We start from the raw sequence: 14,964 nt of genomic DNA, 5'->3' as shown, positions 1-14,964 counted from the left end.
TATAATCAAAAGGAATAGTAAATTAAAGATGTATTATTTATCAGAGAAGACTTTTTAGATAAGATAATTTTTTAAAGGATCAGATCTTGAAAATGGAATAAATAACTACTGTGAAATGCAAGAAGACTGTTTCTTTCCTTCTTTTCTTTTTCCCCCCTTCTTCCCCGCTCCGACTCTTTCACCCAGACTAGAGTGCAGTGGTGTGATCTCGGCTCACTGTAACCTCTGCCTCCTGGGCTCAAGTGATTCTCCCGCTTCTGCCTCCTGAGTAGCTGAGATTACAGGCACCCGCCACCATGCTGGCTAATTTTTGTATTTTTAGCAGAGATGGGGTTTTGCCATGTTGGCCAGGCTGGTCTCGAACTCCTGACCTTAAGTGATCTGCCTGCCTCAGCCTCCCAAAGTGCTGGGATTACAGGTATGAGCCAGGCACCTGGCCTCTTCCTTCTTCAATGCATTTTTTAGTGCTTCCCACATGCCTGTCGTGCTGTGTGCACTGGGGATGTCTGGGGATATGGGTCCTCCCCTGTAGCTTATGCTCGGTGGGAGAGGGAGGGAGGGAGAAGAAGATAAATGGGGATAATTTCAGAGGTAAGTGCTAGTGGAAAAGCGGGTGTTAAGGTGGAAGCTGGCACTGCGTAAAGTGGGCAGCCCGAGACCTACAAAGTAAGAGCCATGTGGCGGAGAGTGAAGGAAGAGGCCCGGGGAGTGGTGCAGACTGGGCCCTGAGGCGTGTCCAAGGGCAGCTGGGGCAGGAGAGGAGGGGCTACATGGAGGAAAGGGGAAAGCAGTATCCCTGGAGAAGCTGGGGGCCGGATCATATGGGGGCTTGTCAGCCATGGTAAGAAATTTGGCTTTCACTTTTTTCCTTTTTTTTGAGGCAAGTTTTCACTCTGTCACCCAGGCTGGAGTGGCACAATCTCAGCTCACTGCAGCCTCAAATGCTTGAGCTCAAGCGATTCCCCTGCCTCAGCCCGTTAAGTAGCTGGGACTGCAGATGGGGACCACCATACCTGGCTAATTTTTAAAAACATTTTTTGTAGGAACGGGATCTTGTTTTGTTGCCCAGGGTGGTCTCGAACTCCTAGGCCCAAGTGATTCTCCTGCCTTGGCCTCCCAAAGTGCTAGGATTACAGGCGTGAGCCACTGTGCCTGGCCCACAGTTTTTCTTTTTTAAAATGTATGGTGTATGAACTTTAGCGTTTTTCATTAATAGCATCTATCTGTTAAGATTATATTTGGTTATAAGTAGTGGAATAACGTAAGTTGAGTGACTTAAACAAATTAATTTTTCTTGATAACAAGAAGTAAAAAGTGGCTGGGCACGGTGGCTCACGCCTGTAATTCCAGCACTTTGGGAGGCTGAGGCAGGTGGATCGCCTGAGGTCAGGAGTTGGAGACCAGCCTGGCCAACATGGCAAAACCCTGTCTCTACTAAAAATACAAAAATTAGCTGGGCACGGTGGTGCATGCCTGCAATTCCAGCTACTCGGGAGGCTGAGGCAGGAGAATTGCTTGAACCCAGGAGGCAGAGGTTGCAGTGAACCCAGATCGCACCACAGCACTCCAGCCTGTGTGACGGAGTGAGACTCCATCTCAAAAAACAAAAGAGGTGGTGGCTACAGGCACTGATGTAGTGGCTGGTTGGAGTCAGGCCCAAGGCCAGCCTTTCTGTGATTTGAAACTTTGCCCCACGTGCTGGAGACCTCATTGTGGAAGGTGACTCTTGCAACTGCAGGTGCTGCGTCTGCATTCAGGGAAGAGAGCAGAGATGGTAGAGCAGCAATTCTGGCCCTTCTATCAGGCAAGTGGCAGCTTCCCTGGAAGCCCTGGCCAACCTTCTCCTAGCCCTCACTGGCCATTTCTCAGTCATGAGGCGTCCCTGCTACAAAGGAGGCGGGAAAGCCCAGGCTGGCTTCCACCAGCATTTCTCAGCCTTGGCTATTGACGTTTTGGGCTGGACAGCTGTGTGTTTGATGCTGTTCTGTGCATTACAGGCCGTTTACATTTCCTGACCCACTAGGTGCCAGTAATATTTTCCTAGTTGTGAAGCCAAAAATGTCTCCAGAAACTTTCTCCAGTTGAGAAACACTGGCTTAGACCAATCAGGACTTATAGCCTGAGCTGGGCTTATTGGCTGCCTTGATTGGGTTTCTGTTAACAAGAAAGAAAGGGGATGGCAGTGGTGTCTGTCACAGGGGCTGTCATTGGAATCGAGCCCTGCCTGGGTCTCAGGAGCTGGGCTGAGCTCTGCCTCTCTCTGGGGTGTCTCACTTAAACCTCACCACAGACTGGGCATGATGGTTCACGCCTGTAATCCTAGAGCTTTGGGAGGCTGAGGCGGGAGGATCGCTTGGGGCCACGAGTTTGAGACCAGTCTGGCTAACATAGTGAGACCCTGTCTCTACAAAAAAAAAAAAAAAAATCAACAGCCTGTGGTGGTGTGCACCTGTGGTTTCAGCTACTTGGGAGGGTGAGGTGGGAGGATCGCTTGTGCTTAGGAGTTTGAGGCTACAGTGAGCCAAGATCGCACCACTACACTCCAGCCTGGGTGACAGAGCAAGACTCATCTCTACAAAAAATTTTTAAAAATTATCTGGGCTTGGTGGTGGGCACCTGTAGTCCCAGCTACTCAAGAGGGTGAGACAGGAGGCTCACTAGAGCCCAGGAATTGGAGGTTGCAATGAACTATGATCTCAACACTGCCCTCCAGCCTGGGTGACAGTGAGACCCTGTGTCAGTCAATCGATATATAAATAAATAAACAGACCTCATTCTAGCCTTGGGAGGCAGGGGGTCTTATCCGCAGTATGGCGAGGTTTAAGGACTTTCCTAGAGCCACTCAACTACCATGTGGCAGGGCTGGAGTTCAGAGTGAGCCTGGTGACCATGGTACCTGTACTCCTGCCTGGCTGCCAGGCAGCCTTCCTCCTGTGGGACACGGTGGGCACGCGGCAGGACACGTCATCCCAGCGGGCAGGCAGGTCACCCAGGCCAGCCCTCTGGAGTGACCCTGTCATGCCCAAGGCCGTTCTTTTTTTTTTGAGTTGGAGTCTTGTTCTATCGCCCAGGCTGGAGTGCAGTGGGGTGATGTCAGCTCACTGCAACTTCCGCCTCCTGGGTTCAAGTAATTGTCGTGCCTCAGTTCCCCCAAGTAGCTGGGATTACAGGCACATGCCACCATGTCTGGCTAATTTTTGTATTTTTAGTAGAGACAGGGTTTCATCGTGTTGGCCAAGCTGGTCTTGAACTCCTGACCTCAGGTGACCTGCCTGCCTTGGCCTCCCAAAGTGCTGGGGTTACAGGCATAAGCCACTGCGGCCAGCCTCCAAGGCCACTCTTGAACTAGCTCCGCTGGGCTGCCAGGGCCAGTGTCCCACCGGCTCTGTCCTCACAGAGCTTCCCACACATGCCATCCTCACATCCTCAGAACCAGTTTGGCTGGCCCCGACAGCATCTGCTTCAAACCCACATGAAGAAAAATATTTTGGTTTCTCATGTGGTGGATCACAGGCTGTTCCTGGCAGGTTTGAGCCTGGCTATTGCCTCGAAGAAGCGAGAGCCAGAAACCTGGAAGGTGACACGTGCTGCTCGAAAGTGGAAGTGGAAGCTTTGTGGTGAGCTTTGTGCTGGGCTCATGAGAGCTACTAGGCTGTGGAGTGGGACAGGCTTGGGCTTGATTCAACGCTTCGTCACCTCCCCGCTGCTGTGTGACCTTGGAAAAGTCACCTCACCTCTTCGAGCCTCATTTCCTAATCTGAAAACTGGGAGTCAAAATGGTACCGAACTCAGGGTTATTTGAAGAGCCACTGAAATGCAGTGGTGGTGGCCACATGTACACAATGTTAATTTCCTTCTTTTTTTTTTTTTTTTTGGAGACAGAGTCTTACTTTGTGGCCCAGGCTGGAGTGCATTGCCGTGATCTTGGCTCACTGCAACCTCTGCCTCCCAGGTTCAAGCGATTCTCCTGCCTCAGCCTCCCGAGTAGCTGGGATTACAGGCATGCGCCACCATGTCTGGCTAATTTTTGTTATTTTAGTAGAGATGGGATTTCACCATGTTGGCCAGACTGGTCTTGAACTCCTGACGCCTAGTGATTCGCCCACCTCAGCCTCCCAAAGTGCTGGGATTACAGGCATGGGCCACTGCACCCAGCCCACAGTGTTAATTTCATAGTCTTCTGGCATCTGTAACCCACCTTCCCTTTTAGGGTAGAGTTAGGATTTCCAGAATGCTGTTTTCTGGCCAATTTGGTCTCCACAGCCTGTTTCCAGCCGTAAAAAAGGAATCTCAGAGTAGGAGCAGGACAGCATTTCTCTCCGCTAGATCCAGAGGGCAGGGGAATGACTTGGAGCCCGCTTTTAGCCATGAGGCCATTGTACCACGGCCTGGCCCTCATGGTCCCCTGACAGCAGGGATGGCAAACTGATGCTCACCCTCAGCCTGGTCCTGACCTCACAATCTACAGGCAGCTCCAAAATGTCTCCGAACAGGACCTCTCACAGGTGTCTGTAAAGGGCCGCCCTCCATAGATTCACTCAGGGCCGGCCAGGCAGTATCTCCATCCATTCCCTGTTGCCGTGACCTGTTCAGGATGATCGTGGGCCCTGGGCGGGTCCAAATGAGCCTCATTCCTGGGGCTATTGCTGGGAAAATGTGCAGGAAGAGCCTTCTTCCCCCTGGAGTTGCTGTGCTGAGGGGACAGAGCTGCAACTGCAGGTGTAAAGAGATATTCAGAAAGAACAGCACAGGGAGGAAACCTTTCTAAGAAGGACAGCAGCATAGAATCACCTGATAGGGCCAGGCGTGGTGGCTCATGCCTGTAATCTCAGCACTTGGGGAGGCCGAGGCTGGTGGATCACGTGAACCGGGAGTTCAAGACCAGCCTGGACTACATGGGAAGACCCTGTCTCTTCAAAAAATACAAAAATTAGCCGGGCATGGTGGTGCATGCCTGTAGTCCCAGCTACTCAGGGAGGCTGAGGTGGGAGGATTGCTTGAGCCCGGGAGGTTCAGACTGCAGTGAGCCGTGATCGTGCCACTGCACCGCAGCCCAGGCAACCGAGTGAGACCCTGTCTCAAAACAAGAAAAAAAGAAACCTTAGGTTGGGCATGGTAGCTCACGCCTGTAATCCTAGCACTTTGGGAGGCTGAGGTGGGTGGATCACCTGGGGTCAGGAGTTCCAGACCAGCCTGGCCAACATAGTGAAATCCCGTCTCTACTAAAACATAAAAATTAGCCAGGCATGGTGGTGGGCAGCTGTAATCTCAGCTACTCGGGAAGCTGAGGCAGGAGAATCGCTTGAATCCAGGACGCAGAGGTTGCAGTGAGCTGAGATCGTGCCACTGCATGCCAGCCTGGGCAACAAAAGCAAAACTCCAGCAAAACTCGCCCAGCAAAACTCTGGGCGAGCCCCTGCATACGGCCATGCCTGAAACCCTTTTACTACAAGAGCTGATGAATTCCCTTTGTAGCTTAAACCTGTTCAAATTGACATGTGACTGAAGAGCTGCCACGCGGGCTACATAATAATGCCCCATAGCTTCAAATGAAAGAATAGATACGAAAGCTCTGGGCTCCTGTAAGGGACTGGTATTGTTATGACCATTGGCACCCAAAGGGTGAGGCTGGGGTCTCGGCTTTGTCACTTACAAACCTTGAGTACCTTACTTCACCTCTTAAGCCTCAGTCTACTTACCTGTGCAATGGGATGCTATTGTACTATTTCTCAGTGGTTATGAGAATGAAATAAGATTTAAAAAGTTCTTGGCATGGTGCCTGGCATATGATAAGTACTTGATCCAATGTAGTCCTTGTTTAATAACAACAAATGGTAACAGTGAGTGTGGCCACAACTACTACTGCTAGTAATAAAAGCAGTAATCACAGTAGTGAGGGTGGTAACCACCAAGAGTGGTGGGCCCAGCCTGCGGACTAGCCAGGCCCCAGGCTGGGAAACCCGGTTTCCTACTCAGCCCTCCCTCCTCAGCCCCTAGCAACGTTGCCTTTGACTGAGGTGGCACCGACTCTGTGGCACCTCCTTCTTCCAATAGGTGCCATCCTGAGCACTTGATGGGAGGCCAGCTTGTTTACCTTCCAGACCAAGGGACGCAGGTGACCTAGGCCAGAAAGGCTGGGCCCTCAGAGGCTCAGGCGTTAAGCCAGCCTCTCCTTCATCACCAGGGGCCCTGTAGGTGATAGCAGGGTGCTGCAGTGCTGGGTGTGCACCTGCCAGACCATACTCTTCTTTGGTGACAGCTCCCTGATCTCTCTTTGGGGACCTTAAGATTCTGGGGGACTGTATTTGGCAATTAAAAATACAGAATGAAAAAAATTAAAATTAAAATTTAATTTAAAAAAATTAGCCAGGCATGGTAGGGCACACCTGTAATTCCAGCTGCTTGGGAGGCTGAAGTGGGAGGATGGCTTGAGCCTAGGAGTTTGAGGCTACAATGAGCTATGATCATGCCATTGCACTCCCACCTGGGCGACCCTGTGCCACCACGACACCCCATCTCTATAAAAATATATATGTATAAAATGCTCAACAAAAACAAATGATTTATTTGTATGTGTCTCCAGTATTGTATGGATGTACATATACTAAAAAATCAGTTTTTCAGCCGGGGTCGGTGGCTCACGCCTGTAATCCCAGCACTTCGAGAGGCTGAGGTGGGTGGATCATCTGAGGTCAGGAGTTTGAGACCAGCCTGGCCAACATGGTGAAACCCCCTGTCTATTAAAAATACAAAAATTAGCTGGGCATGGTGGCACGCACCTGTAATTCCAACTACTCGGGAGGCTGAGGCATGAGAATCACTTGAACCCAGGAGGCAGAGGTTGCAGTGAACCGAGATCGCGCCACTGTACTCCAGCCTGGGCGACGAGAGCGAGACTCCGTCTCAAAAAAATAATAATAAAAATTTAGTTTGTATATCTGAAATTCAAATTCAACCAAGCAGCCTGATTGTTATCTGGCAACCCTGGGAACTGTGCCCCCGCCACCCTTGGACCATGTGATTCTCCTGGGGGCCAAACTGGCTTCAGGTCTGGGCAGAGGAATTCAGGTGTGACCAATCAGAGCAGCTTATCTAGCTGGCCACACTGACTGGGTCAGAGATGGGCACACGATCCAGGCAGGGACTAATGAGTGTTGGCCTGGGAGCTGGCAGCAGAAGGAGGGGCTTGAGACCCTTTCCCTTAAACCAATTTTGGTCTCTCTCAAGCCATTATGGATGCCCTTCTGCCATCAGGGCACCCCGGCTGCCCAGTCAAACGAAGAACACAGCTGGACTCAGTGTTTTCTGTGTTTATTTTCTAGAGTAAATTAGGTGCCACCTGGCAGGGTCCCCATACCTGATGCCCTTCCATCTCTCCACCACCCCTGCCCCAGAGGCCAGCCAAGGCCAGGAAGGAGAAGACCACATGGCCCGCCTGCCTGTTCCTCTCTGGGGTGGACGGAGACTGGCACTGGGAGGGAGGTGGCCTGCCACCAGGAGAAGGTGTTCTGAGGGGCTTCCAGGGCCTGGCCAGGACCAGGATCAGGACAGGGAGGGACGACAGTAGGAACCAGGTGAAGATACAATTAATTCCTGCATCCTGTACCAGCACCGTGATCCTACGGAGCCCTTGGCCAGGAACAGGCCAGTTGCTGCTGGCCTGTCTGTTGAAGGACACAAGCTCTGGCCTGGAGAGCTACCCTCTCGACCCTTTGGAGAGGGCACCATAGAGTGAGGCCTCGGGCAACAGTCTCGGCTGCTCAATGAGTTCGAGCCGCCTGGGGTGGGCAGGGGCAGGGTTAGATGGCATCACCTTCACTGTCAGACTCGATGACGTCCAGTGGCTGCAGACGCAGGGAGTCGTAGTTGGGGGGCGGGGTGCCCGGGATGGGCAGGGCCTGCTCATTGGGGTAGGGCCCGGTGTTGGGGCTGCGGGGGGCCGTGTCAGGCTGGAAGCCAAAGTTGGTGTGGGCCTCCACCAGCTCAGCAACCGTGGGCGGTGGGCCAGAGTAGCTGGCTTGGGCTCGCCGTTGCCGTAGGCTCTTGGCCAAGGCCACCAGATTGATGATGGTGATCCACACAAAGTCGATGATGATCTCCCCAAACTCGATGAGGCACAGCACAGAGCCCCCCATCCAGAAGCCAAACTGGCCACCCAGATTCGAGAGCAGCCAGACGAGCTGTGGGGAACAGGGAGCTGGGGTGGGCTCAGGCCACACATTCTTGCCTCTAGCCCAGACTCACAGGTTCCTGGGAGGTGATTCTTGGGTGGGAACGGGAGGTGGTGACCATCTTGGCCCAGGGGAATAACTTGGGACTGCTTTGGGGATCTCCTAATCCCTCCATAGGGCTCAGAGCCCTTCTCCCACCCTCAGGGTGCAGGGGTCAGGGCAGGGCAGTGCTGGGGTATCAGGAGCCCACAATAACTCACGTTATTGGCTGCTGATTCTTCAATGGTGCGATAGTTAAATTCTTGGAAGTAGATGTTGAGCTTGACAATTCCCTTCCTGCAGGAGGCAGCGAGAAGGGCCAGGACTAATGTATCCCCTTCCAGACAGACAGACAGACACACACGTGTACATAGACACATACACACACATGCATGTGCACACACACCCACATGTATGCACACACACCCACATGTATGCACACACATGTATGCACCCACGTGCACCCACACACCCATGCACACATGCACACGTGAACATGCACACAGGAAGGCAGCCAAGGAATGGCCGCCCCAGCCCCCTCCTCTATCCTGAGCTTCTCTCATGCATGCCCCCATGAGTGGTGAAGTCCAAGCAAGAACTGCAAGTGCAGCCCTTCCCAGCCCCTCTGGGCATCTCCACCCAGCACCCATCCTATGGCTCCCTTCCTTCACCCCTTGCCTACCAGTTCCCTACAGGACACTCTGGCCTGGGACAGCCCCAAAGATCTGCTCTGAGCTCCCCACTTTGTACCCTCAGAGTAGCCCGGGCTATACGCAGTGACTCTGCACAGGGCTCTTCACTGAGCCATGAGCACCTTCACTGCACCTGGGACAGAAAGGGGTGGCTGTGTGGGCTTCCCCTCCCACGTGATGGTCCTCAGAAAGGCTGTGCTATCTTGTGCCTCCAGGCTTCCAAGCTTTGCCTTCTGCCTGGACATTGGTGCCTCTTCTTATTTGAACAGCACTTACTCCTCCTTGGAGAGTTCACTCAAAGCCACCTCCCTACGCAGACCTCCCTTATCTCTCAGGCAGACTGAGGCTCCTTCCCTGCTGTACTCCTAGAGTAGGGGGCTTGTCCAGACCCTCCTCTCCTTAACTCCTGCTAGCTTGGACTGTGTGTCTTTCTTGTGCTCAACTAATGTTTGTGTTGAGTGGATGGAGAGATCCATGAATAAATGGAGGATGGCTGGATGCGTGGGTGGGAGAATGGAGGGGTCGATGATGGAGGATAAATGGGTGGAGGATGGTTGGGTGCATGGGTGGATGATGGAGGATGAATGGATGGAGGATGGCTGGGTGCGTGTGTGGGAGAATGGAAAGGGGGATGATGGAGGATGAACGGATGGAGGAAGGCTGGGTGTATGGCTGGGCGAATGGAAGGGTGGATGATGGAGGATGAACAGATGGAGGATGACTGGGTGCGTGGGTGGGTGAATGGAAGGATGGATGATGGAGGATGAATGGATGGAGGATGGCTGAGTATGTGGGTAGGAGAATGGAAGGATGAATGATGGAGGATGATGGATGGAGGATGGCTGAGTGTGGGTGGGAGAATGGAGGATGAATGGGTGGAGGATGGCTGAGTGTGTGGGTGGATGATGGAAGATGAATGGCTGGAGGATGGCTGGGTGTGTGGGAGGGAGAATGGAAGGGTGGATGATGGAGAGATGAATGGGTGGAGGATGCTGGGTGTGTGGGTGGATGATGGAGGCTGAATGGGTGGAGGATGGCTGGGTGCGTGGGTGGATGATGGAGGATGAATGGGTGGAGGATGGCTGGGTGCGTGGGTGAGAGAATGGAGGATGAATGGGTGGAGGATGGCTCGGTGCATGGGTGGATGATGGAGGATGAATGGGTGGAGGATGCTGGGTGTGTGGGTGGAGGATGGAGGATGATTGGATGGCTGGGTGAACAGTGACAGAGGGAAACACAGGCTCCTCCTTAGCAGCTCGTAGACTCAGAGTCCCCGTGGCTGCCTTTCCTCTCTCTCACTCCTAGTGCCTCCTCCTGGAGACTTGCTCCTGGGTCTGACCCATGTGAGAAGGTGTCTGAGGAGCTGTCCTGTGTCCAAACTCCTGCCCCGAGTTTCTGGACCCCCTTCCCTGTCTTCCCCAGCCCCGCCCACACTCAGGCTCACCTGCTCAGGGTGATATTGGTGCTTTGGTCCCGCTCCTGAGACAAGACGTGGAAAATCCAGTCCTGGAACCCAAGAAGGCGGCTGCAAAAGTTGCCATCTGCAGCATCCCTCCCAGTCATGGCCCTGCTCCCTGGGGGAGGTAGACCACAGCCCTGTCCCTTCCCAAGGCCCCCGGGGGAATCACAGTTTGGATGGGGAGCAGGAGGAAGGTTGTAGTGGAAACTGTGGCTGCTGTTCTGGGGGAGAAGGGACTCGGGTCTCCAGACTCTTCCCCGGCGGGCCTGGCCACCCTGCCCGGCTCTTCCCCACCTCTGGTTCTCAAGCTTCCTGCTCACTCTGCCTGGAATCCTCCTCAGCTCTGCCCTGTTGACTCAGCCTCTGCCTCCAGGTGTCAGCTCCAATGTCACCTTTTTAGAGAGGCCTTCCTTGACCACTCTACCTAACGTGCTTTCCCAGAGGTTGGGCATGGTGGCTCATGCCTATAATCCCAGCATTTTGGGAGGGCTGATGTGGGAGGATTGCCTAAGGCCAGGAGTTCAAGACCAGCCTGGGCAACATAGCGAGACTCCATCTCTACAAAAAGTTTAACAATTAGCCAGGCCTGGTGGCATGTGCCTGTGGTCCCAGCTGAGGACCACAGCTGAGGCAGGAGGATCACTTAAGCCCAGGAGTTCGAGGCTTCAGTGAGCTGTGATCATACCACTGCACTCCAGCCTGGGTGACAGAGCAAGCCCCTGTCTCCAAAAATAAAAAATAAAGTAAAAATACAAAAATAAAGTAGTTTCCCCCAGTTACTCTCTCCCATCACCTGTTTGTTTATTTCACAGCCATAATCACACTTTGAAATGATTTTATTTCTGTTTGTGATCTTGGCCCTCTCCTATTAAAAGGATTATGTCTGTCTAATTCTGTGTTGTGTACATAGCACACTGCCTGGGAGAATATTGGTGGAAGGAAAGAAGGAAGGAAGGAAAGAAGGAAGCAGGGAGGGAGGAAGAAAGGGAGCCAGGAAGAAAGGAAGGAAGGAAGAAAAGAGGAAGGAACGAAGGAATGAAGGAACGAAGGAAACAGGGAAGGAGGGAGGGAGAAGGAAGGAAGGAAAGAAGGAAGGAAGAAAGGAAGGAAGGAAGGACAGAAGGAAGGAAGGAAATGAGAAGGAAGGAAGAAAGGAAGGAAGGAAAGAAGGAAGGGAGAAGGGAGGGAGAAAGGAAGGAAGGAAGAAGGGAAGGAGAAGGAAGGAAGGAAGGAAGGAAGGAAGAAGGAAGGAAGAAGGGATGAAGGAAGGAAGGAAGAAGGAAGGGAGAAGCGAGGGAGGGAGGAAGGAAGGGAGAAGGAAGGAAGGGAGGAAGGAAGGAAGGACAGAAGGAATGAAGATGGAAGGAAGAAATACAGCAGACAAAGAAGGAAGGAGGGAAAGAGAGAAGGAGGGAGGGAAAAAGGCACCCCCTCCAAATTTCCAAATAGCCCACATCTTATGCCCAGACTTGTCCCCAGCCCAAAGCTGAGGGCCAGGAGCTTGGCCCCCAACTGTCTCACCTCAGAGGCCTCAGAAGGCCAGTCAGCCATGGAGATAGTCATCTTGTACTGGGTGTCACTGAAAGAGAAGGTCAGGCCTGTTGCGGTCCCTGCCAGTGATGCCCCTCCATGCCCGCCTGCTGCTGTGCCCGCCCACCCGCACTCACTTGCAGGACTCCTTGCACATGCCAATGCAGGTCTCTCTCTGCGCCACGCTCATCTGCAGATCTGAGTAGCAATGGGCTGCGCAGGAGACAGAGAGGCGGCCAAGAGGTCTGAGGGGGCTTTCTAGCCCCTGTCCCCTGCTGAGCCTCTGGCGGGCCCCTCTGCTCTCCTGGCCCTGTGGTTAGGTGGTGGGAGGAGGTGTCACGAAAAATCACCACTCCCTACCCAGCTCCTGACCTCCAGCCATTGCACCCCAGTCTGGCCTGGGTCCCAGCTCAGGGGGGGTCAGAGCAGCTTTCTTTTTGCCAGCCATCCCCATCCCTGCCTGGGGGACGGGGTTATGGAGTCATGAACAAAGGGTGGGTGACTGGAAGGAATAACGTTTTTCCCGTTTAGTTTGTGTTGGTTGTAAGTGGTAAGTCTCCTGCTGACAGCATTCTTTTTATTCTCTCTTTTACTTTTTTTTTTTTTCTTTTTTTTTAGAGACGGGGTTTTGCCATGTTGGCCAGGCTGGTCTCGAACTCCTGGCCTCAACTGATCATCTTGCTGCAGCCTCCCAAAGTGTTGGGATTACAAGCATGAGCCACTGCACCCTGCTGACAACATTCATCAGTGGTTGGACTCCAGACCGCCAGGGTTCCCAGGCCCCAGCTCCAATTGGTTGTGAGCCCCGCAGGGCTCTTCTTCCCGCTGTGACTCCAGGTTTCAAGTCCTCGGAGGCCACCATCATGCTAATGGCTTCCTCACTCTCCCCTCCCACCCAGTGCCTTGCAGAGAGACCCAGTGAACCCACATAGACATGAACACACATGCTGAAGAGGGACGCATGGCCTTATCCATACATGCACGTGCACACACACACACACACACACAGAGTGCACTAAAGCCAGAGTGCACAAATGCAGACCCTGGAAGTGATTTGTGCCTGTGCATAAACCTACACACAGCAACCCACTGTAGTCATGAACGGCTCCTGTGCATTTGGACGCAAGCATGGAAATGCCTTTGCACATGTGCACTTGAAAACATGAGTGCAGGCACACACTCGCCAGCAGCCACATGCCTAGGGTTGCGCATGTGCAAGCATTAGTGTGGCACACAGACACAGGCCCACAAGGACACATGCACCCTATGCCTATGTGTTTCAAGCCCACGCTTCATGAAATTGAGGAGCAGAGAGACGGCTGGGTTCCTGCAGAAAGGAAGCCTGGGAAGGAATTGTAGGAGGGACCTCAGACTGCGGAGGAGCCACCCTGGGCACATCTCTGGACTCTGCTGAGGGCACTGAGCTCTGCCCCCTCCTCTATGGTCAGAGCCTCTGTGGCCCCAGCTGGCTGTGCCGATCCCCCTGTGTCTCCACTCACCCCAGTCCGGGAAGTCCCGGTTGTTGCAGTATTTCTCCCCACGGGGCAGTGGGTAGAGGTAGTGCCCACACTTGCAGCTATGGATCATGTGGTCTTGGAAGCAGGAGCGAAGACAGGCCTGTGGTGGGTAGGGGGTTCATAAGGTGAGAACACAGGCACGGTCAGTGATGTCCCCATCCCAGCACCGGGGTGTCCAGAGAAGTAATGCCCAGGTTAAGGGAGCTAGGGGAGCTGGCGGAGGTGCTCCAGGGCTGAGAAGCTGTGCTGAGATGACTGGCTACAGCTACAGACCCCACAGTCCTGGACGTTTTTGGGCTTCCCAGCACGTCCCTGGACCCCGCAGAGGGACCTAGGCCAGACCCCAGTATCCCAGGTCTCACCATTCAGAGCTGGGGTCCTCACCCTTCACCATGGGGAAGAGCAGCTTGCTCCTAATAATAAAGCCAATGCTCAGAGAGCTCTCATTATGAGGATGCCAGCCTCCGTCCAAGCACTTGACACAGATGCACCCTGACAGGCCGCCGAGGAAGCCAGGCAGGCTGGCTCTGCGTTCCTTCCTCCCAGAGGGAAATGCCCAGGGAAAGCCAGGAGAAGGATGATCTCTGAGCGTCCTGACGCACAGTCAATGACAGAGGAAGTGAGCAGCCCACTGGTCTGCAGAATGTCTCCTGGTGGGGCGAGGAAGAAGAGGGCTCCCGGGCAGCCTCCGGGAGGCTGGATGTGATGAGTCTCAACTCACTCGGCCCCAACATACTGGGCTTTCAGGTCATTCTGACCTGGTTTCAGTCCACTCAGAGACCAGCTATGTGTCCTAGGGCGAGTCATGACCCTCTGGGGCTCGGTTTACTCATAGGTGAAACAGGGTGCTGAAGACACCTGTCTCCTGAGGTTGGGAGGGAGGATTCAGGGCCACATCAGGTTCTCAGGAAGCGCTGCACGGATGGAGGCAGCGGTTCTTGGTGTTTCATTGCCTATCCAGTTTCTTAGGTCCTGACTACCCTGGGCTCCTGGATACAGCCCTGGCCAGCTCCTCCCTACCTCTCTCCACTCGGCCCCACCCTCCACACCTGCGCCCGAGTCCTCTTCTGCTCCTCCTGCGTCTCTGTCTGAGGTCCCTATGTGCTGCCTTTCTATTGCCCCTAACGAGTCTGTGGTTTCCTGAGGGCAGGAAATCAGGGCTGGATGGCAGATTAAATGGCATGGCCAGGAGGAGCCAGAGCTGGGTTTCCAGTAAGTGTTTTACATTCTTTTTTTTTTTGAGATGGAGTCTTGCTCTGTTGCTCAGGCTGGAGTGCTGTGGCATGATCTCGGCTCACTGCAACCTCAACCTCCAGGGTTCAAGTGATTCTCCTGCCCCAGCCTCCTGAGTAGCTGGGATTACAGGCACATGCCATCACACCTGGCTAATTTTTGTATTTTTAGTAGAGACCAGCTTTCACTATGTTGGCCAGGCTGATCTCAAACTCCTGACCTCAGGGGATCCACCCACCTTGACATCCCAAAGTGTTGGGATTACAGGCATGAGCCACTGTGCCTGGCCTCTTTTTTACTTTTTTTTTTTTTTTTTTTTTTTT

The 14,964-nt window shown here is 53.4% G+C and overlaps 1 protein-coding gene across 4 annotated transcripts in view; it reads right to left on the bottom strand.

The window, feature by feature from the left end:
* Positions 1-7,294: 7,294 nt before the first annotated feature.
* Positions 7,295-14,964, bottom strand: part of SCNN1B (sodium channel epithelial 1 subunit beta) — an 85,683-nt gene continuing 78,013 nt past the window's right edge. For all 4 annotated transcript variants that reach the window (XM_017887147.1, XM_017887149.1, XM_017887145.1 and 1 more), the window contains 6 exons: positions 13,391-13,508; positions 12,029-12,104; positions 11,883-11,940; positions 10,347-10,408; positions 8,432-8,507; positions 7,295-8,180 (listed from right to left, as the gene is read on the bottom strand). In XM_017887147.1, the coding sequence (XP_017742636.1) occupies positions 7,800-8,180; positions 8,432-8,507; positions 10,347-10,408; positions 11,883-11,940; positions 12,029-12,104; positions 13,391-13,508 (771 nt within the window). In that variant the 3' untranslated portion in view covers positions 7,295-7,799. The remainder of the gene's footprint in view (positions 8,181-8,431; positions 8,508-10,346; positions 10,409-11,882; positions 11,941-12,028; positions 12,105-13,390; positions 13,509-14,964) is intronic.

This window comes from Rhinopithecus bieti, unplaced genomic scaffold (genome assembly GCF_001698545.2).
Source record: "Rhinopithecus bieti isolate Rb0 unplaced genomic scaffold, ASM169854v2 scaffold_13348, whole genome shotgun sequence".
Classification (NCBI taxonomy): domain Eukaryota; kingdom Metazoa; phylum Chordata; class Mammalia; order Primates; family Cercopithecidae; genus Rhinopithecus; species Rhinopithecus bieti.
The sequence above is the reverse complement of the archived record's forward strand: the minus strand, read 5'-3'. Positions and strand labels throughout refer to the sequence as shown.